General features: G+C 49.5%; 1 protein-coding gene across 1 annotated transcript in view; it reads left to right on the top strand.

The window, feature by feature from the left end:
* Positions 1-924: 924 nt before the first annotated feature.
* ARHGEF17 (Rho guanine nucleotide exchange factor 17) overlaps positions 925-23,343 on the top strand; it is a 195,873-nt gene continuing 173,454 nt past the window's right edge. Inside the window, exon 1 of the mRNA XM_084845386.1 lies at positions 925-4,790. Within this exon, the coding sequence (XP_084701512.1) occupies positions 927-4,790 (3,864 nt within the window). The 5' untranslated portion in view covers positions 925-926. The remainder of the gene's footprint in view (positions 4,791-23,343) is intronic.

The raw sequence follows: 23,343 nt of genomic DNA, 5'->3' as shown, positions 1-23,343 counted from the left end.
CTCCTCCTCTTTTTTTTAATTGCACAAGAAATGTTCCCAGAGACTTCGCCTTGCAAGAGACCATCCCCCTCTCCTTTAAAAGAAAGAAAGAAAAGAAACCACGCCCCTTGAGGGGGAAAGTTTATGTGAAATGTGATTTTTTAAAAAAGGGGAAAAAGGCAGAGAGAGAATAAAGAACAACGCAAAAATAAACACAACAAACACACGGATCACGCGAGGCAGACGGGAGGCCGCTTGCAACCCGGGCGGCGACTTCTGGAACCTTTGCAAAGACACGCAGACACACCGTTTTTCATTATTATTTTGGCTTTGCGGGTCCCCCCCTTTCGCGCGATGGCCAGGGGGGCTCCCCCTCCCCGAAGCATTCCGGCGCGACCCGCGGGGGCTTCTCTCCCCTCTTCTTCACGGCGATGCGGGGGCCATTTCCTTTGAACCAGGCGGGCCGGCTGCTCTCGCTCGCTGCTGCGGCTGGATTTGCGGGCCCGAAAAGTTTGGGCGCCTTGGGAGCCTGCTCGGCTTTTGTGTTTCCATCGAGCTCGGCTTTTGTGTTTCCATCGTTTCTCCTGCTGGCGCGGGACAAGGATTGGGGATCTGGGCCTGCCAAGCCGGATCGGAACCGCGGCGAACGACACACGCACAGGGACCAGGCCAGGCAACATCCAGGCGGGGACTTTCGCCGGGGGCCATCCACCCACCCGCGGCTGCTTTCTGCAGTCCTTCTGCCCCAAGGGCTGAACTTACTGTGGGAACCTGAGTGGAAGGGTGCTTGAAACCCTCGCGCCCCCCCGCTCCTTTTCTTTGCACGGCGCAGAGGAACCGCGGATGGCTGCAGGCGGCGTGCCCGGGACGGTCTAGGGGAGGAGGAGAGAGCGGCGGGGGAGGGGGGAGATTCGGTGGGTGGGTTTTGGGAGCTGGGTGTATAAACAATGGCGGAGGGGAGAAGTCCCCTCTACAGGAGCGTCTCCTTCAAGCGCCTGGAGAGGTGGATCGGGCCGGGGGGGCAGGAGGGAGGCGGCGGCGGCCCCCGGGGGGAGCGGGAGCCGCAGCAGCGCCCGGGCGCACAGTGCCAGGCTCAGCCTCCAAGCGCCAGGGCGCAGCAGCAGTCGCCGGAGCCCATCGGGCGGCGATCGCCCGGCCGCGCCGCTTCCTTCAGCGTCTCCCGCAACGTCGCCAAGCTCGCCTCCGCCTCCCCTGGGCAGGATCCGCCGCCGGGGGGCCGGGCCCTGCGGAGCCTCTCACCCTCGGTGCGCCAGCTTTCCCAGCGCTTCTGCGCGCCCCGAGGGACCGACGCCGAGCAGCCCGGCGAGGCTGCCCGCGGGAGAGCCACCTGTTGCGGCAGCAAGAAGGACCCCCGAGCCTGGCCCGCCGATGAGTCCAGAGGCGAGGAGCCGCCGCAGCCCCCGCCGCGGGGCAAAGGGCTGAGCGAGCCCCCCAAAGCCGGCGAGGCGGCGCTCGACTGGCCCAGCGTGACCGAGATGCGCAAACTTTTCGGCGAGAGCTTTCGACGGCAGCAGGCGGCGGCGGCGGCGGGCTCCGGCAGAGGCGATCCCCCAGAGGAAGGGCCGGGACTCCGGGAGCCCCCCGGCCTCGTAGGCAAAGCCAGGGAGCCGGCGGCGAGCCTGCTGGGGGCCCCCAGTCCGCACCTTCCCGGAGGCATGGACGGCGCCCTCCTGCCTGACGGGGCCGGGCCAGGCAGGGGGGCAGAGGACAGGCCCCACCACTTCCCCGAGGGGCGCAGAGAGACCCCCCCGCCGCCGCCCCCCCGCAGCTGCATCCCCTTTCCGGGGCTCCGGGCGCACCGGGCGCTGGGGGGCCCCCCCAGGGCCGAGGCGGAGAGGCTGCCGCCGCAGCAACCCCAACTGTGGGATGGCTTGCATTCCTCGCATAGTTCTTCCAAGCCACAAGCCGCCCCCCGCTCCCCCTCGCCGCCCCCCTCCTCCTCGCCGGCCGTCTGCAGCTTCGGGGGACGGGAGATCTCCAGCAGCGAGGAAGAGCTGCGGCTGGCCGGCCCCCGGGGGCCCCACCCTGCCGCTCTCGCCCCCTCCGGCACCGGCAACAGCTGGCACCAGTCCCCAGAGGAGTCTTCCGGGAGCGAGGAGGAGACCCCCTTGCTGGCCCCCAGGAAACACGCCTTCTGGAAGAAAAGGAAAGAGCCGGGCCTCCAGGACCAGGCCTTGGGCAGCAATGGGCTGGCAGGGATGGAGTGGTACCTCAAGGCCCAGCAGGACCTTTCCCAGTATGTCTCTCTGCCTGCTGACGAAAGGACTAGGCCGTCTCCCACTGCCAACTTGCTCAGCGAGGCCAAAGCTGTGGGCAGCGCCAAGGGCCACAAACCGTTCGCTCGGGGCCTGTCCGAAGGCAGCGGCTCCATGCTCGGTGGCCACGGGCCCCTTTCCTCAGCGCCGCCCCTCCCGCTAGTTTCCAGAGTCTCCAAAGTGAATATCCCCCCTTTCGTGCCAAGCCCGTGTGGTTCGCGGAGCAGCAGCAGGTACTCGAGTACCGAGACGCTGAAAGAAGAGGATCTCCTCGGGGCCTCCTGGACCAACCAAGCCAGGAGCTTTCAGGGCGGTCTTGGCGTGTATCGGTCGCCAAGCTTCAACCAAAGCGACAGCCTCGCCAGGCTGCAACCACAGGTTCGGGCCCGTCCAAAGCTGCCTTCTGGGATCGTCAAAACAAAACAGGAGCTCCCTTCATTTGAGAACCTGCACCGCTGCGGCCTGGAAGCAGCAGAGAAGTCCAAACACGGGAAGTCCATGTCCAACCCAGACATTGCGACAGAGACGCTGGCCCTCCTCAGCTTCCTGAAGTCGGACCTCTCTGAGCTGAAGGCAAGGAAGAAAGGCAGCAGGCTGAGCGACCAAGAGGAGACGGCCTTTGGCGGCACCCACAGGTACGAAAGTTACCACTATGGCACAGCCGGGCACCAGCTAGGAGGGAGAACCCAAAGCGAGGCTCAGCCGCCAAACCGTTGGGCGCTAGGTCATCGGCCGACGCTGAAAGACCTCACGGCGACTCTCCGGCGGGCCAAATCGTTTACCTGTTCTGAAAAACCAGCTTCCCGCAGGCTCTTCCTCCAGAGTGCCATGAAGCAGAGCTGTTCGGAGCTTCTCCTTACCACCACTGGCGACCGTGGCGGTGCGGTTTCCGACAGCGAAATTGGGCCAGGCAGGGAGGAGGATGGGCTGCCAGTCATCATCCAAGACCAATATATTCAGGAAGCCAGGCAAGTCTTTGAGAAGATAAGTAAGATTGGATCCCAACATGATTATAACTTTGCTTTGGACCAAAAAGACAGCAGAAGCATAAAAGGTGAAGTAGTGGATGCAGAAATTCGGAAGGAGGAAGCCCCGGAAGGTAGCTGTGGGCAGTGCTTGGTGAAAGCCAACTCTGAAGGAAACCTGTCCTGTAGGAAATCCTTGGAAGAACTCTCAGGTCCTGAATCCAGTATGATGGATGAAGGCATTGTAACCGAGCCAGAGGCGGGTCTGGCCTACAGCTACCTCAATCCCTCCGTTGCAGCGTGGAAGTCTGCGAACCAAAGGGGAAGTGACGGCAGCCAGCTGGAGAGGAACGAGATGCTTCTTCCGAATCATATCACCAAAGCGAATAATGAGAAGGCAGCTGTTGCAGATGAGGCCCTTCCCAATAGCAAGGTGGTGCCCCAAGGGTTGTTAGAAGCACCATCGACTCCTAGCGCCCTTCGACGCCGAAGAAAGTTTCCATCAGTGGGAAACAATGGCTCCGAACCTGGCAGTGGAAGCAACGGGGAATCCAGTGGCGAAACCTACAGATCCTTGAGCGATCCCATGCCCCATCGGAGGTGCTCCATCACAGAGGACTCGAAGAACTTCTCTGTTGACAGTAACCTCCTGGGCTCACTGAATTCAAAGTCTGGCCTCCCAGAATCCTCAGCAGTAGCCTTGTCCGAATGTACGGGGAGCGCAGCCAGCGACTTGTCTGTCTGCAGTGACAGCCTGAAGGATTACAGCACTGTGATCCAGAACATTGTCAGCCAGCCTGGAGCCATGGACAAAGTGATTGACGAGAAAGGGAACGGCAAGACCATCAAGAAGAAGTCCTTCAGTGACCCCAGCCGCCGGGGCGAACTGGCCAACGTGGGCTTTGATGGGCCCGGAGAGCCCATCAATGAGATGGATCAGAGCATCCCTCCGTCCAGCAGTGAACCCATCCTCTCCGAACAAAGAGATCAGATGAGGGAGCAGGAAGTGGGCAGGCTGTACTCTCAGTCTGAGCATGTTCTGCCGCTGCCAGAAGATGATGTGGCCGATGTGGCTCAGAACTATAGTTTTGATCCCAAACTGGCAGAAGTCCTGTCCCCAAGGATAGTCCGCCGAAGTTCTAAGAAGCGCAACAACAGGGTAAACTGCCAGGAGGACAGAAGAGAAGAAGCCACGCCATCCCCCCCAGTTCCTGCCACCCTAAGTAGGGCACGGCAGGCCTCCAAACATGTGCGTCATACCAGTGAGCCTGTCCCCATCCCGGATGGCCACCTGCCTACTTCACGGAGTCCGAACGTCCACATCGCCACACAGGAACTCTTGCCACTGCCCACAAAACCCTACCCGGTTCTCCAAGCTCCATCCTTGGAGGATGTCACCAAGCACTACATGTTGACCCTCAATTCGGGGGAGCCGCCCTCTGCCAGCACTGTGGATACGCCCAGATCGTCACCCGCCACACCAACCACATCGGAACCCAAGCTCCCCAGATGTCCAAAGCATCATGAAGATCCAAGCACCGTGGCTGGCACCAGGAGCAAGCCACAAGTGGTGAGTTCCCTAGTGTTTACTTTAATGTGTCTTAATTACGTGCCTCGGAAGAGTTAAGAGTCTTGTTTTTGTTTGGATGTGTTGTGTGTGCTGACATTTGGAGGCGGGGACCCCACCTTTGCAAACAGAGTTGTAAAATCTGGACTTGCTCTACCAGCTCGAGTGACGTGGATTGCAAAGTCACCTCCCACTTCAAGTGTGACTGAACTCTGGTCCAGCAGTAAATGTAACAATGCGATAAGAGAACCCGTTTCCAGAGGCGCAAATTATTTTTTAAAAATTGAACTCAACACATTTTGGAACGAATAGTTCCTTCGTTTCTTCATGTAACAATGGGTTCAATATATATCTGTTTTCTCGTTGGCACCTTTGAGAACAAGTTCTCTTTTCGCATTCTGTCTTGTTTTGGTAATTCGTTTTTGGTTCGCCGACTGTAAAATAACACCCTCAGTGTTTGAACGTGGCCATGTGAATACGTAAAGGTGGAGCTGTGGTGGAGCTGTGCCGTGGAACAGGCTGTCCATATAATGTTTCAGGGAGGAACCCAATCCTCCTTGCAAATCTTACATGGAGATAAGCAGTTCAAGAAGTGGGCCCACGAGAGCAAACAATTATGGGGAAGCATGAGGCTGCACTGATGTGTTGCTTCTGGTATCTGGATTTTGTCTCCCTAGTCATCATGTCCATGTAAACCCAAGACCTCCGGAAGCAGTAGCTGGTATGTTCTGGTGTCAATGTTTTATGGTGTGAGAACAATGCCTGGTGCCTGGATGAAGACTAGCCGACATGTTCCTCTGTGGAGCAAGTTCTGTTGACGTGAATGGAGTTGGTACTGGTGAAGATCTAAGGCAGCCTTCCCCAACCTGGACCCCTCCAGGCGGGCTGGATTACAACTCCCATCATCCCCAGCCAGCATGGGCATTGTAGTCCAACCCATCTGGAGGGCCCCAGGTTGGGGAAGGCTGATCGAAGAGGACTAGGAATACAGTATATGCAGGGCAGCCCCCAGCTGTGTATAATGGTCCCATTTGCCCTGCAAAAATACAGTGAGATCTTTCTACAGATGTACTCCCCTTCCCCCGAAGCCCAGTTCTCACAGAGGTGTTAAAACTGTGCCTGGGCTGTACCACTTCAGACTGCTGGTGTGGGTTATGTGAGATGGGACATTTCTCCATATGAAGAAAATCCCCTCTGCAAAGAAAGCTAGCATGTGAGGCAGGAGGAGTCTGGCCTAGCCCTCTCTCTGACATGCTGGTTTTCTGTCTGAAGGGAGTTCCATTTTGTTTGTTTGAAGGAGCATACCATCATGTGAGCCCCCATCTGCTCACTGTGTGGTAGTGGAGGAGCCGTAGCTGAGTGGTAGAACACACGCTTTGCATGCAGAAGGTCCCAGGTACAATTCCCAGCATCGCCAGGAAGGGCAGAAAAAGCTCCTGCGTGAAACCCTGGGGAGCTGCTGCTGCCAGTCAGTGTCAAAAATACTAGGCTAGATGGACCAAGGGTCTGACTCAGTATAAGGCAGCTTCCTACCTCCAGAGCCTCCATGTGGTATAGTCCCAACTGAAGTTTGGAGTGGTATAGTCCAGACACAGGTTTAACATGTCAGTGAGAACTAGGCCAGGGTGTGCGGTCTCTGTACACTACCCTGCACCTAATGGTAGTATATACACAACCACATGATAGTGGCCACTAACCTTTTGGTGGAATGGGGTGGACAAAACGGATACAAATTCATCCCCTGGAATGGTCTCCTATTGACCAGGAACAATCCTAGTTTTCTGGTATCTCCCCACGGTAATTCACTGCCCTCTTTCCCCTTCTGGAGGAGGCATTTTTTTAAATGTTGTTGGCATGTTGCCATTTTCAGATTTCTGCTCTTTCCTGCTGCTGCTTTGCCCCCTGAAGTCAGCTTCTTGGCAGTGGCTGGGCCGCATCTTCTGTCTCGCTGTGTGTGTGTGCAACTAAGGGGCCATGTAGTGCTCTGGGTGGCATCCTCTCACGTTTTTTAAATCAGCATCAGCGCTCTTGTGTGTGTGCTTTGATCAACAGAGTGTAATGAATGCGAAGGGCGGGGTAGGCTGAAGGTGACATGCCTCAGGCTTTCTCCAGCCTGGTGCCCTCCAGATGTGTTGGGCTGCAACCCCAACGGGTTCCTGACTGTTGGCTATAGTGGCTGGGTACGGTGGGCCTTGTAATCCAATGCCTCTGCAGGGTGCCAGCCTGGAGAAGGCTGCCCTGGGAGGTGATCCTTGGGTGTTTCCTGGCGTGAAAGCAGGAGTGTTCCACAAGTCCATGAAAGTGTGTCTTCCTTTCGTCTGGGAAAGCTTGGAGTCCCTGCAGGTATAACTTGTAGCTTCTTTTGTGGGTTGTTTAGCAGCCTTGCTTCCCACACAGGTCAGGAGTTCAGGCATTCCCAAGTTATACCTGTGGAGCGGAGGAGGGAGGCTGTTCGCAGTGACACCAAGACCTAGTTTATGCAGACAGCAGCAGATGAGGTGGGTGATGCAATAGCGCCTGGCCTGTACAGCTTCTGACAACAGGAGCAGGTCTGGATCTAGGCTTGTTTGTTTCTGAGCCCTGGGCAAGAGGCCTGAAGTGTGGGCCCTGCTTCCCTCCTCATGCCCACACAAACAGAGGGACCCTGGACTTGGGGCTGGTTGGGGGCAGGATGGCGGATGCTTCTGTGTCCAGCTGGGCCCCTCCCCTCCCCTCCTTGCAGCAGTGATGGCACCGTTAGCTGCACGGCGCCCACCCAAAAGCAACAGGCCAGGGCTCATGCCCAGCCTCTTGCAGCCGTGCGTGTGGATCACCCACATGTTGCACAAAGACGGCAGCCCTTGGCGGCATAGTGCTGCCAGGCTCCCAGCTTCCCCTGAATTTTGTTTTATTTCTTAAGATTTTTTTTCTTTTCGTATTTAAAAATATTCTTTTTAACTGCCGCAAAGTGAAGTGCTGCCCTCGAGCAGCGTCTTTATTTGGGTTGCAAAGAGTGGTTTTGTGTTTTGGAGCTCAGAGCCCACCTCTGCCTTGTACTTAGGTTCTTGGACAAGTCGCTTTTCTTTTTGCCTCACTGGTTTGCCTTGTGGGAAATGAATGTTTTGTGGCTGGCCATGCCCGCCATGGCAGCCATTTTGTGAATGGGCAACACTCACCTCCCGTGGCAGCCATTTTGTGGACGGGCAAGACCCATCTCCCGTGGCATCCATTTGTGAGACTGCCCATGACACCCTCTCAAAATTCCAAATGTTCCCACTGACCCCAAAAGATTGGAGATCCCTTTCTCCGGTTGGCAGTGGGCCCAAAAGACAATGCCAACTGGTGAAGTTGGGCCTGGGTAGGGGAATCATATGATGGAATGCTCTTCTGAACATCAACAAAAACCTTCCTGCATATAGAAAACTAGATATCAGGTGAAAGAATTCTAGTCTTAACCTTCTCCCCAATATGCTAGTTTTGCTGGCAGAGGGATCCGCCCTCACCCAGGGTGAGGGGAAGCTTTCAATCATGCAGTGCCACTGTGTGCAGTCTGACATGGTGCAGTTCAGGAACAGTTTTCCATGGTCAGCTGCCCTGTGTGTGTGTCAGCTAGGCCCAAGTGCACACTCCTGAACAGAGACACCACGTCGTATTGGACTCAGCCTTTCGTGCGTGAACACTGCCAGCGATACTTCTTTAGACTGCTATATAAGGTCTCCGCAAAGTGTTAATCTTTTGGCTGGCTGTAGTTGCTTTTGTGCCTAGAACATTGGATGAAAAAGTTTTCTATTCCTCTGTAGGGGGTTTATATTGCTTTTTTATTTTATTTTTTCATTTGCAGTTATTTCTGATGTTCTGCCTATTGTCTCTGTAATGCAAAAGTGTGCGGAGTTGTTCTTTCTTAAAACCTTTAATATCTTGACATTCCTGCATATGGGTATCTTTTTGTGGGAAGGAAGGCATGCTGTTTGTGCTCCTCTTGTGTTTTGTTTTGTGCAATGTAGAACTGTTGTTTCTTTTTAAACCCCTGGATGCTTTAATTTTAGCCAGCCCTGTGATAATGCAGGGGAATTTGAAAATAGACTGGGATTTCACACGTAACCAGCGTAGGGCTTCCAGATACAAATTTTAGGAATAACAATGCTGACCGATGAGCTATGTGTTTCATGTTATTTGTGGTTGTGATTTTATGATTCTGATTTTGCATTAAGCATTGCTCTCCAAGGTATCATTGCCAATGGCATCCTTCAGATATGGAAACCCTTGTTCCATATGGAATGGTACAGTACCTTCCCAGCAAAGACTTCTTCCAGTTTCACTGTTTTTATCACTCAGGGCTCCAGAGAGGACTACTGGTCACATTTCCCCCCTTGGTTTTGCACTTGCTTGGAGAAGTATAAATAGGAACACAAGAAGGGCCATAAAAACATCAGAAGAGCTCTGCGGCTGGATCAGACCAAAGGTCCATCTAATCCAGCATTCTGTTCACATAATGGGCAGCAGCTGCCCATGGGAAACCCACAAGCAGGACAGGAGTGCAACAGCACCCTCCCGCCCATGTTCCCCAGCAGCTGGTGTACATAGGCATGCCACCTCTGGTACTGGAGGTGGCATATAGCCATCAGCACTAGTAGCCTTTGATAGCCTTCTCCTCCATGCTGGATCTTTGTCGGTCCTGGATGTATCTTTAGTTATGTCTGATAGTTCAATGTTGTTTTTAATTATATGTTGTTTCTGTATATTGTTTTATGTGCTTTTTTGTAAATGGCTTTTAAACTTTTTATATTGTATTTAATATTTTAGCTTTTGTAAACCACCCAGAGAGCTTTGACTATGGGGCGGAATAGAAATGCATAAATAATAATAATTTTCCAGGTGTATCTGTATTTTGATGGTAGTCACAACATTTGTCTTAGTGGCGAATGGCTTAAGAGTCCGTAGCACAGTAGCTCAGAGCACCTGGCTTGCATGCTGATGGTCCCAGGTTCAATCTTGGGTATCTTCAGTTAAAAAAAAGATACCTGATTTTATTTATTTATTTTGCTTTTCGATTACATTTCTATACTGCCCAATAGCCAAAGCTCTCTGGGCACAACAATTAAAACCATAAAATATAGCATGGTAATATACAATATAAAAGTTTTAAACGACAATATAAAATACAAATAAAACCCAAAATAAAACTTAGCAAAATAAAACTTAGCTAAGAATACAGTAACAGATGTAAAGCAGCAGACACAGAAAGACTCAAATGCCTGGGAAAATAAGGTCTTCACCTGATGCTGAAAAGAGCACAACGTAGGTGCCAGGCAAGCCTCTCTGGGTTGCCACATCTGAAAAGGCCCTCTTCTTAGTAGCCAGATAGTAGATGAGAGGAAAAAGCTGTGCTTGAGACCCTGGACAGCAACTGCAAGTCATAGCAGACAATACTGGGCTAGATGGAGAAATAGTCTGGTCAGATATAAGGCAAGTTTCCTATGTTTGACAATCACCAGGGTGCGGTCATTCACTGTATTATATTAGGCACAGCGTATATATATCTCTGTGTTATCACTGCAGTAAACAACAGGTTGTGCACATGAGCCCCCAGGCTGGCGTCAAGGCCTGGCATGAATGGGCATCTGCCAAGGGCCCACACCCCAGCAAGGGGCCTACTAACAAGAGCCCCCTGGAGTAGCTCCTCCTCTTCAGCATTGCAACCTGCTTGTTCACCTGTCTCTCACTGTGGCACAGGCAACCATGGTGGTGAGAAGGAGCAGCAGATACCACGACCTGCTCTCTCACGGGCTCCCTGCCTCTCAAGCAAGCATGTGGTAGCAATGCAGAGGAAGAGGAAGGGGATCAGGTGGTAACAGTGCTGGTGAGAAGGTAGACTCCTTGTGGGAGAGGGGCCCATTGATGGTGTCTTGCCCAAGGGACCTCCAAAACCAGGAGCAGGCACTGATGAGACCCCAGTATTGGCATCATCGCTCCCCCCTGTCTGTATTGTTAGAGATACCCCTCTCCCCAGATTTGGTTCCCCTGCCAAAATGCCTTTACTAACCTTGGTTGTGGGCCTTTTCAACAGCAGCTTGGCTTCCCTTTATCAGCTTGCTGTTGAAAATATAAGATTAAAGGCAGATTTTTTTTTAATGTTGGCAACTACAAACCCCACCAAAACCTCCATTTTCTTCTTCTCTTTAAAGCTAATTGAAAAAAACCTGCGGGAAAAGTCTGCAGAAGATTTAAATGTTAAGACAAACAAAAAGTTCTGGATGTAAAGGGGTTGTTGAGGCTTTTCCAGGGGGCTGCTTTGATGTGTTTGGGAATATCCAGCTTTCTTACGAAAAGATTACTCCATGAAGTAGGTGTTTAGTATTAGAACATTGTGTGTTTTTCTAAGTTTGCCTGATGGCTTGCTCCCTTCCTGGGGGATGACAGATTCAGTGCAAAGGAAATGTGCAGTTTCTATCTTTCCATAACTCCCTATCTCATACTTAAAGGGCATCAGTCTCTACACTTCAACAGGAAGAGGCGCTGACCTTTAGCTTTGCCCTTGGACAAGTGTCCCATCATACCAGGATGGTTTCTCCAGTTGGCGCAAGAATGAGTAGAGAACCACCTGATCTTCGCAGGGAGACTGTGGAAAACTATTCCTCTGCAACCACCAAGGAGTTGTTATCCTTTTAAAGTATATAGGCACTTAATTCAGCTGTCTGCGTATTGGGACGTGAGGTTCGCGCGCTGTTTCTTAGCAGTATGCTGAGATTTTTTTTAACACAAAAACGATACTGACGAAGTGGAGCGTGTTGGAAAATGACAGGGTTGGTAATTGATGGCTTTCTTCTTGCCAAGCTGGGATGATGTGAAAATTCTCATGCTTTGGATCTGGAGGCGAATTCAGCTGCCCTCCACAGTTCACACCAGTCCATAGAGCCACATTTGTCTTAAGGGGAACAAGGAAGGGCTCACAACCAGAGACTACAACTCCCATCATCGCAGGTGATCTGAGATGGCGGCTGGGTGGGGTGGGAGTGGTATTCTCTTTCCTTAAATGCCCCCCCCCCCCCGCACAGCAAATGGTGAAACCACAAAATGTTTGGGGAATGAACAACAGAGCCCGAAGTTTTAAGAAACCTGGGGCTTTTTAGTGCTTACAGTGGAGGCAGGTGGCTCTGATGTCAGTGGGCCATGAATCTGCTCTGGGTTTCAGTCAGAACTGCCACACCTTGGAGAGCTCCTTTAGAGTTCTGACTTGTTCTGACTTCTGACTGAAAACCGGAGCGGATTCACCGCCCCACTGACATCGGAGCTACCAGCCTCCACTGCAACGGAACATGCCGTCCAGCCCCACACAATTCAGCCCCAAGGAGCCAAGCCGCAGGGGTGTGTGGGTGTGGCTGGTATCCAGGCCGAAAAGGTCAGGAACATGAAAGAAAGCTGTTTTTCGACCAGAGAAGTAAGCTGGCTGTGCTGTCTGGGTCACCCAATCGGGGAAGATCAAGCGATTCCTAACCCTTGTTTAGGGGGAGGCAGACAGTCTGGAACGGGATGAGTGAGCGAGCATTCCCCCTCCAGACAGACAGACAGAGAGATGTGAAAACCTGGCCTGCATTTTGTGTGTGTGTGTGTGTGTTAGGAATCGCAGAGGAAAGTGCCTCGACTAGCAGCTGCTTGCACCTTCTGTAAAATCGCCTTCTGTACCATAGTACCATCAATGTACTGTACTGTGGAAACAGAGGGGTTGGGGAAATGATAGTTCTCTGCCCCAGCTAGCTTGCAGTCTAAAACTGTAGGTGCCGGCATGAAATACTGAGGTACCTGGAACTTTTCCTCACAATGCAATCCACATGAAGAAAGTCCGTTTTTGAAACCATTCAGCTGTTCTGCTTGTAATTCTGCCAGGTCTCTTGGGTGAGCGTGTGGTGTGGGCTTAGTCCTCCCTGCCCCGCCCCCCCCACACGCACGCTTTTCTTGCAGTCAATATTTCCTGTGGCTCTTTGATGGCTTTCAATAGGCGGATTTCCTGAATTACTTTCTGTGTTTATTAATGACACTGCTGCTTGCCTCTCCTGTGATTGCATTCTGCAACAGGATTTGGTTCCTCCAGCATGCTTCAGAAGCTAGGATGCTTTTCTAGGAACAAAGAGTTGGGATAAACCAAAAGGTCATCTAGTCTGACCCCAGGTTCTGTGCAGTGGTCCAGCAGGTGCATGGAGCAAAACAAAAAACAAAACAAAGGGGTGCCTGTATTACACATAGCCCCAGACAACGTGGAGGGGAAAGCTTCATCTGTTAAATTTCTACCTGTTAAGCAGATGTTAAAGACACGGGAGATAAAATGTTAACACCCTGAAATGGTAACACAGGATTGGCAATATAGTACCAGCTAAAGGGGGAGATGGATCCCTGTTTTCTTCTCCATGCCCACCTCAAGGGAATCTTCACCTGCAGCGATACAGCCTAGGCACGGGTTTATAACCTCAGGGCCAAACTGAACAGTTTGCCACTCAAGGCTATGCATGATTGGCTTACTTACCTGAGTGTCAGTGTGTCTGGCCCTGATTCAGGTTGGGAGCATGGCGATTTGAGAAGGGGGGATTGTAAGCTTCTCCCCTTCCTGTTTTCATCCTGAAATTCCACCCCGCCCCCATGGGAGGAGGGTAAAAGAAAAAGAAGAAACGTCCCCATGAATCAAAGTCCCATATTGCTAGGGCTGCTTTTTCTCTGATAAGACCTCTGCCTTATCAGCCTAGTTACTTAGCTTCTGCCAAGAAGTTTTTGGGTGATTTTCCCGAAGGAGTCGGATTCCGGATTGACTCGTGAGGAAGGACCGCAGCTCAAGGGCTGAGCCCAGTGCATTGCAAAGAGAGCGCCCTGGGTTCAAGCACCAGGATGAGGCAGTAGGTGATGTGAGAGGCCCCTCTGTCTGCCCCAGAGAGACTCAAGCTGCTTCCACTCAGAGCATACAATACTGGGCTAGATGGATAAGAAGTCAGAGTGGTGCAGTGGGTAGAGTGTTGGACTGGGGAGATCTGGGCTCTAGTCCCCACTCAGCCATGAAGCTCACTGGGCCAGTCATTGACTCTCAGCGTAATCTACCTCACAGGGTTGTTGTGAGGATAAAGTGGAGAGGAGGAGGACCGTGTAAGCCAGCTTGGGTTCCTTGCAAGAGGAAAAGAGGTGGGATATAAAAGTAATAATAAAATAAAATGGACCTGGAATACAGCAGCTTCTTATGCTGCAGATCAATATCCTGGAGCATGGAAGGAAGGAATCGCTTCCTTTCTAGGCTTTTTGTTTCCACACATGAGATGTAGATTTTCAAAAAGGAAAAAGCATGGAGGATAAGCCTATCAATGGCTACGAGTACCAGTATCCTGTATTGGAAGCAACACATGTCGGAGGGTGCTGTTGCCCTGATCAGAGATGTGGGATGGAAAATATTCCAAAATTGAACATTTTCTGGAAAAATTTCCAGTGCTTTATTTTTCCACAGAAAAATTTCCACTTTGTAGGTTCATTAGTAAAAATGTATGTATGCCAGTTGGAAATACAATGGCAGTTTCAAAGTCGTAATTAATGTTTTTCAGGTGGTTATCCTTAGCAAGCATGTGAAAGACTCTATCTATGTCATTGAAATACATCTATGTCTCAGAGTGAAATGGGACCAATAAGCAGGGACAGCAAAACTGAAGGTGCCCCAACAACCTCAGTGGAAGAGGGTTGAACTCTGATGACATAGATGAGTGGTTGTCAACATATCGTGCACATTTCTTTGGGTGGCTAAAAGTAATTTGTGTGTCAACAGTTTTCACAGAGAGCTGATTCACACGATCAAACAAGCCACTGTGGCTTTAATCCCTGGTATGTGCTACCACGTGCCAACAATCGGCCATGGATTGTTTGAGGGTTCTTGCCCCCTCAAACAAGCCATGCTGCCTGGGTTTGGACAACACATGAAGCTGTGCCTGGGCTGGTAATCAGGGAAATGGCATCCAGCACACGTGGGGGATTAAACCAAACCGTGGTGGCTTGTTTTGATAGTTCGAACTGGGTCAGTGACCTGGTTTGCACAACAGAACAGCCCACTGTGGCTTAATTTACCTGTGGGGCTGTTGAGTCATGGATGCCCAGCTTACTGTGTCATGTGAATCCAGGAGGCAGGGGTTGTTTGAGGGTTAGACAACCCTCAAATAACCCATAGCTTATTTTAGGGTAAGTTTAGGCCCAGCGTATCAACAGTTTTTATTCTTAAATTGAAACAACGTAAAGGAAGTCTACATAATATAATGTCTAAATCACATTAAGTATGTATGCTTTAATTTTCCCGCTCAAATATTTCAGGTCAAATATTTCAGGTGGTGTATTAGGACAAAAAATTAACATAATTAACATAACGTATTGGGACAAAAAACCCACTCTTTTTAGTTTTGTTTACTAAATATAAGTAAAATAAACATGACGATTTACTTCTCTTTAGGGCATCTGGACATTTTCCAAAGCAAATGGAAATTTTTCCTATGCAAATAACCCTATGCAAATCAACCTAATTTGCATTGGATTTTTTTCCAGTACAAACTGAAAATTTTCCCATGTAAATGACACTGTGCAAATTAACTTAATTTGCATTGGAAAATTTTCCATGTCATAATTTTCGAGTCCTCCTTGCGGGCTTTCCATTGGGGCATCTGGTTGGCTGGACTGGAGGGCCCTTTGGTCTGATCCAGCATGGCCCTCTTATGTTCTTAGGAGCAGTTTGGTAGAGGGACAAACCATATGAAGGGGCTATGGAGTTGGCTTCCCTGGAAGTCCACAGTTGTTTTACTCAGGCCGAGTTGGTGCTGGTGGTGAGCGTAGATGAGATGGCCTTGACTTGATGTTGCTGTGTTGGTGTGGTGTGTTCAAAGGAAAAGGAGTTCCTTCTGTGGAAGTGACACAGCTGCCCTTTGCAGGGCTTGTGCCACATATAAGAACAGCCTTCCTTGTTCAGATTGGGACCCAAATTACAACTTACTTTGAAGATGTGGCTAGTAGCTGCGTCTGTCTTTCTTTCTTTCTTTCTTTCTTTCTTTCTTTCTTTCTTTCTTTCTTTCTTGTAAAGGGTTGGACCCGATGATCTTATAGGCCCCTTCCAACCCTACTATTCTGTGATTCTTTGATAAGTGCAGGGCCCCCGATCTAGATTGGGTCCCTGGTGTGGGGTATGCGGGCTTTAACCCTTTGCCCCCCAATGCCCCTGCTCAGGTCCCAATCTGAACCATCCCCTCCTCCCCTGGTGCCTGTAAGTTTCATTGCCCAAAGGTGATCCATTAAAAAAATTGATTACTTTTGGCCAGTGAAAGTTACAGGTGTGGGGAGAGGGGCTTCTGATCCGGATTGTGACAACAGTGGGGTACAAAGGGTTAAATGCTAGAGTTACTTACTTTCGAGCAGCCTTCCCCAACCTGGTGGCTCCAGATACGTTGGAATACAACTCCCAGCATCTGCCATCTGGTGTCCTCCAGATTTTTGGACTACATCTCCCAGTATTCCTGACCATGCACCATGCTGGCAGGGGGATGCTGGGAGTTGTAGTCCAGCAGGTCTGGAGGGCACCAGCTTGGGCAAGGCGCTCGAAAGTAAAAAAAGCAAGATGGGCATGCGAGATAACGGCTTCACAGTAATGTGTAGGCTGGCTCTAAGGCCCCCCTGATTCAGGGCTCAGATATACAGATGCCAGTTCCCTTCTAGACCCTCACAAGCAGGACATGCTGGTGGTGGCCCCTTTTTCTAGCTTCTCTCCTAGCATATAGTATTCAGAGGCATCCTGCCTCTGGTAAAGAGCCATGGATACAGACTTCCTGTCCTCCATTAATTTGTCCCATTCTTCTTTTTTTTAAGATAGTGGCCCTCACTACCTCTTGTCGTAATGAATCCAATAAGCACCAAGGGATAGGGAGGCTTTTTTCCCCCTCTCTCAAAATACTAGAACCTGGGGTCCTCCCATGAAGCTGATGGGTGGAAGATTCAGGGTGGAAGATTCAGGGCAGATAAAAGGAGGGACTTCTTCACACAGCACAGTGTCAAACTGTGGAATTCTCTGTCACAAGATGTAGTGATGGCCACCTACTTGGATGTCTTTAAAAAGGGGTTAGACAAATTCACGGAGGACAAGGCTATCAGTGGCTACTAGTCCTGATGGCTCTGTGCTCCCTCCAGTACCAGAGGCAGTGAGCCTCTGTACACCAGTTGCTGGGGAACATGGGTGCGAGAATGCTGTTGCACTTGTGTCCTGCTTGTGGTTTCCTGGTCGACAGCTGGTTGGCCCTGTGTGAACAGAATATTGGACTAGATGGACCCTTGGTCTGATTCAGCAGGGCTGTTCTCATGTTCTTAATATCCAGTTCATTTAGAATTCATAGCATTATTAACTTTCCTAATGAAGTGTGCTTTTATGTGATCAAGGGCATATTGACATGACAGACATCAGTTCACCATTGTGTCTCACCCCAAGGAGTCATGAGCATGGTAGTTGACTGCGGTTTTTGGTCACCACCTTCTCAAATCTGTCTTTAATCCTAAAAGATGATGCTGTTAAAGTGCTGCACTCAATATGCCAACGAATTTGGAACACTCAGCAGTGGCCACAAGACTGGAAAAGGTCAGTTTACATTCCAATTCCAAAGAAGGGCAGCGCCAAAGAGTGTTCAAACTACCAAACAATTGCGCCCATTTCACATGCCAGCAAGGTGATGCTCAAAATCCTACAAGCTAGGCTTCAGCAGCATGTGAACCGAGAACTACTGGAAGTACAAGCTGGGTTTCGAAGAGGCAGAGGAACTAGAGATCAAATCGCCAACATTCGCTGGATCATGGAGAAAGCAAGAGAATTCCAGAAAAACGTGTATTTCTGCTTCATTGACTACGCTAAAGCCTTTGATTGTGTGGATCACAACAAACTGTGGCAAATTCTTAAAGAGATGGGAGTACCAGACCAGCTTACCTGTCTCCTGAGAAACCTGTACGAGGGACAAGAAGCAACGGTAAGAACCGGACATGGAACAACCGAGTGGTTCAAAATTGGGAAAGGAGTACGACAAGGCTGTATATTGTCACCTTGCTTATTTAATTTATATGCAGAGTACATCATGAGAAACGCCGGGTTGGATGAATCACAGGTCAGAATTAAGATTGCCGGGAGAATTATCAACAACCTCAGATACGCAGACGATACCACCCTAATGGCAGAAAGCGGAGAGGATCTCAAGTGCCTCTTGTTGAGGGTGAAAGAGGAGAGTGCAAAAGCTGGTTTGAAACTCAACATTAAAAAACTAAGATCATGGCATCTGGCCCCATCACTTCCTGGCATATAGAAGGGGAGGAAATGGAAGCAGTGACAGATTTTATTTTCTTGGGTTCCAAGATCACTGCAGACGGTGACTGTAGCCATGAAATTAAAAGACGCTTGCTCCTTGGGAGGAAAGCTATGGCAAACCTAGACAGCATAGTAAGAAGCAGAGACATCACCTTGCTGACAAAGGTTCGTATAATCAAAGCTATGGTTTTCCCAGTAGCAACGTATAGCTGTGAGAGCTGGACTATAAGGAAGGCTGAGCGCCGAAGAATTGATGCTTTCGAACTGTGGTGCTGGAGAAGACTCTTACGAGTGCCCTGGACTGCAAGGAGGTCAAATCAGTCAATCCTAAAGGATATCAACCCTGAGTGCTCATTGGAAGGACAGAGGCTGAAGCTGAAACTCAAATATTTTGGCCACCTAATGCGAAGAGAAAACTCCCTGGAAAAGACCCTGATGCTGGGAAAGACTGAAGGCAAAAGGAGAAGGGGACGGCAGAGGATGAGATGGCTAGATAGCATCACGGATGCAATGAATATGAACTTGAGCACACTCCGGGAGAGAGCGCAGGACAGGAAGGCCTGGCGTGCTATGGTCCATGGGGCCACGAAGAGTCGGACACGACTGAACAACTGAACAACAACAACAACAATAGTTTGCATATTCAGTGCACGTTAGGATCCTCACCACCATAAATCATGCGCTGAAGGAGTGGAAGACCCCCCCACACTCTTTTTATATCCTGAGCCGGACATGATGGTTAAAGGGTAAATACACCCATGTTAACGGCTCTCGAATATCTGCGCTTGCCAGAGAATATTCAGTACCCTCATCAAACTGCAGTTCCCAGAACTCCTTAGGGGCTACTGATCAAGGTTTTAAACTAGGCCAGGAGTGTTTCAGGGGATGGTTATTCAAGGCCTGTTTATTAGCCTTCAGAGCTCTCACAGTTTAGCAGCTCCCTGTAGTGGCTGGGGCCAGCTACGTCCCCAAAGAAAATCCTTTTGGAGGAATGGTGACCTGAGATCCCTTTTTGGTCCTGTCACACACTGTGGTTGTTTATTATTAGTGGAAATGGACCCCTGAGAGGCAACATCCCCCCTGGTGGCTTTCTCAAGGGTGAGCAAAAGAGAAGGGCCTTTGATCCTACGCCCTCCTTGTGGTCTCATTTCTGAAACACATTGCGGTCTTTTCCAGATATAGAGCGAGATAGTCTCCTTAACAGATGTGCACTGTCAGCAGATTCCCAATAATGATCCAAATGGTTGCTTGACCTCTGTGCTGAGTTCATCTGGTTGGGCTATTTATACCCTGAATATACACCCCGAAGTAGATTTTTAATATTATTATTATTATTATTATTATTATATTTATATCCTGCCTTTTCCCCAATACTGGGACTCAAGGCAGCTTTACAACATTAAAACTTGTACAATTAAAACCTGTAAATAGAAGTATACAAAAGTTTAAAATATAATTAAATCATTAATAGTATTAAAATTGTATAAAATATCAAAATGCTAAAAGACAACAAGAAATATAGTATCCATCCGTCACATTCTCACAGGTCCAGACCAGCTATCCCCAAAGGCCTGCCGGAACAAAAAAGTTTTTACATGCCTACAAAAGCCTATCAAGGAGGGTGCCACTCTCGCCTCCCTGAGAAGGGAGTTCCAGAGCCGTGGGGCAGTCACCGAGAAGGCCCTCTCCCGTGTTCCCACCAGACATGTCTGTGATGGTGGCGGGATGGCGAGAAGGGCCTCCCCTGAAGATCTCAGGGCACAAGTAGGCTCATAGGGGAGAATACGGTCTTTCAGATAACTTGGTCCTGAGCCATATTAGTTGTCATAGTAATAATATCAGTAAGTATTTATTAAGTGCCTATAGCATCTGCAGCAGCTAAGTAGACAGACACAGTACCTGCTTATAGGCTTGCAATCTAAAGTAGAGTGCTAGCTCTATTAGTATATATTCTTAGTACTACTGTACAAAGCCCTAAACAACTTGGGACCAGGATACCTGAGAGAGCATCTCCTTCTTTACCAACCTGCCCAGTCACTGAGGTCATCAGAGAGCATGTTCCTAGTGGCTCTGCATGGACCTATGGCCCAGCTGGAGTCTACCAGGAATATCTTTGTTGTTCACTGCTCGAAAAACTTTTGATGTGGAATGCTATATAAGTATTCTAAATAAAAGAAATAAAATAAAAGTTTTCTTAGCTGTATATATTTCATTTTTATATTATTTTCCATAATAAGTCAACTAGTGAAGCATTTCCTATGAGCTGATATCCATTTGAGTGTATATACCAGCATTCATGAAGGCAAAAGGAGAAGGGGACAGCAGAGGATGAGATGGCTAGATAGCATCACTGATGCAATGAATATGAACTTGAGCACACTCCGGGAGAAAGCACAGGACAGGAAGGCCTGGCGTGCTATGGTCCATGGGGCCACGAAGAGTCGGACACAACTGAACGACTGAACAACAACACCAGCATTCATCAACCTTGTGCCCTCCAGATCTCTTGGACTGCAACTTCCATAATTCTTATCCACTTGGGGGTGGGTTGGTATATATCCTGATAGGCAGGGTTGACATCTAAATAATAATAATAATAATAATAATAATAATAATAATAGGTTAAATTGCACTTGTTGTATTTCTTCTATGTTTGTGCATATAATCAGTCCCATCCCAAGGACTGAGGACAGATAACAATATAAATTGCAACTGATGAAGTACATGGTTGCCTAGGGAAGCTTGTGCCATAATAACCCAACTGCATCAAATGGAATTGTAAATAGCCACTTGCTCACCTTTGTTGGGTGAAAAATCACCTCCAGGTGCCCAGCAAAAGTTGATCCCTCCTTCTTCTCCACCCCCAGCCACAAGTAACTGACAAAGGTGAAAACATTTAGACTGCAGCTCAGTGGTAGTGAGTCCTGGTTCATTGCATGGTGTCTTCTGTTTAAAAAAAAGAGTCAGCTGGGAGGTGATGGGAAAGACAACCCTTCTCTGCCTGGGACCCTGGAGGGCTGCTGCCAATCATAGTAGACAGTATTGGGCTAGATCAGCCTTCCCCAACCTGGTGTCCTCCCGATGTTTTGGACTAGGGATCCCAGTATTCCTGACCATTGGCCATGCCGGCTGAGGCTGGTGGGAGGTGAAGTGCAAAACGTTGGACGGCATCATATTGGGAAGACTGGGCTAGATGGACAAGCAGTCTGAACTGGTATTAGGCAGCTTCCTATATTAATGGACCAGGGTCTGGACTTGTACATTACCACAGCACATCTGGTTATCTTACAGCTACAGACTGACGCTGCTGGTCTTCCCTGTGTCTGGAGGAGCCTGTGGCAGAACTTGGCTTTGCCTTTCACTTCTCTTTAGAAGCACAGAGTGGATGCTTGATCTTGCTGCCAATTGACAAGGGCAAGGGGGGCGATGGATCTGAGAAGCAGCCCTTACCTTGTTTGAACTTGTGGGCTGTTTGGCCAGCAAGGGGGTGGGGGAGAAAACGGGTGCAAATTTTTTCCTTTTAAGGGCAAAGTTTTCCCAACTGTATCTTTGAATATCTCTCCTGCCTTTCGGCCTCTGTGCCACAGCCATAACATAAAACAGTATTTTATTTTCCTTTTGATTTATTATATGTCAGGGCAGGGCACAGAGGGATGCTAGATTTCAGAAGCACCAGAAATCGCATGGAGCATGAGGGAGTTGGAACACTGGAAAGAAGCACTTGAATTATGATGGCACCGGGCGCCTAGAAGAGGATGCAACTTGGCATCGTGCACACCTGGCTCCAAGTGAAAATATACATGCTGCCTGAGCTGCAGACCAGAAATCGTCCCCCATCCTTCAGTGGTGACGGATGGAGGAAAGCAGAAAACTGTCAGTGCAATTTGCCTGGGGGGTTGGGAGAGAGACCTGCCCTAGTACCAGTGATTACCTCTGCCCTTGTACCCCTGCATAGTTGTCACATGCCCCCCTCTTCCCCATCACATATTCTACACTCCCAGCCCCCTCTCTGAATGCATGTTTATTTATTCACTCATTAATTTCACATGATTTATGCGTGGAGTCTCTGACTTGGTGCCCATGGGCACCAATGTGGCTGCAGGCACCCCTCTAGGCTCCCGCTAGGCTCCCTGCCCCTCCTGATTTTAATTTTATTTCTTAAGATTTTTAAATTTCTTTAAAATTTAAAATGGTTTGCTGCAAAGCAAAGTGCTGTCCCCCAGCACCATCTTTATTTGGGTTCTAAAAAGTGATTTTGTATCTGGAGCTCAGGCTGCATCTCTGCCTTGTACTTAGGTTCTTGGGAAGCTACTTGTCTTTTAGCCTTGCCAGTTGCCTTCTGGGAAATTTTTGTTTTGTGATTGGCCATGCCCTCCATGACAGCCATTTTGCAAGAGTGTCCATGATGACACAATCTCAAAATTCCAAATGTGTCCACCAACCCACAGAGTTTGGATACAGTTGTTCTATGTGCATGGAACTTTACAAAGTACAGGATTTGTCTCTCCCCCATGAGGTTTACAATCTATATGTTCAAAACAGAAGAGTCAGAGGGCATGGAGGCAGGATTAAACAGTGGAAGAATATGCATCTATTTCAGTGACACATACTTAGGGGTATGGAAACTAAGTCATTGTGCCAAAGATTTCTTTGCATTTCTCTCAGGATTGAGCCCTCAGCCTGGCCTCTTTATTCCTCTTTTAGTACCTTGGCTGTTTTAGCTGTTGTTTCCGATGGGATGCCAGACCTATCTAGCAAGGATGCTGGGAAACCCAGGCAGGCTTTCAGTCAGAAGTCCCAGCCTCTGATGTGGTGGGACTGGAAGATCTGGCCCTTTGTTCCGCCTTCCTTCCTGAAATCCTGCCTCACTCCCATCTGTGTTCCCCAAAAGCTGGGATAATGGGGCGAGATGTAGACTGAGAATCAAACCATTTAAAATCCTTTTTAGAACAGCTTTATTTAGGTAGAATGCAGTTAAATCTAATCTCAGAGGGCCCTTTGCCGTTCTCCAGATGCACCCCCCCAATTGTTTGGTGGTTTCCCAACTTCTGTGGAGTTTTTTTCCCCATTCTAAAGGGTTGAAATTCCTCTCCCAAGACTCGGTTACTGGCAATGAGAGCTGTACGTTACAATTTGCTGGTAATTTCGGCCTTGCCCGTTTTGCCTTCAGCCTCACCTACCACTGGAATGCAGCCCACAAGAACTTCTTTGAAATTGAATTTGGCCCTCAGGATGAAAGAA

The sequence above is a fragment of the Heloderma suspectum genome, chromosome 3 (assembly GCF_057233095.1).
Source record: "Heloderma suspectum isolate Gila_16-S chromosome 3, 16-S_ref, whole genome shotgun sequence".
NCBI classification, from domain to species: domain Eukaryota; kingdom Metazoa; phylum Chordata; class Lepidosauria; order Squamata; family Helodermatidae; genus Heloderma; species Heloderma suspectum.
The sequence above is the reverse complement of the archived record's forward strand: the minus strand, read 5'-3'. Positions and strand labels throughout refer to the sequence as shown.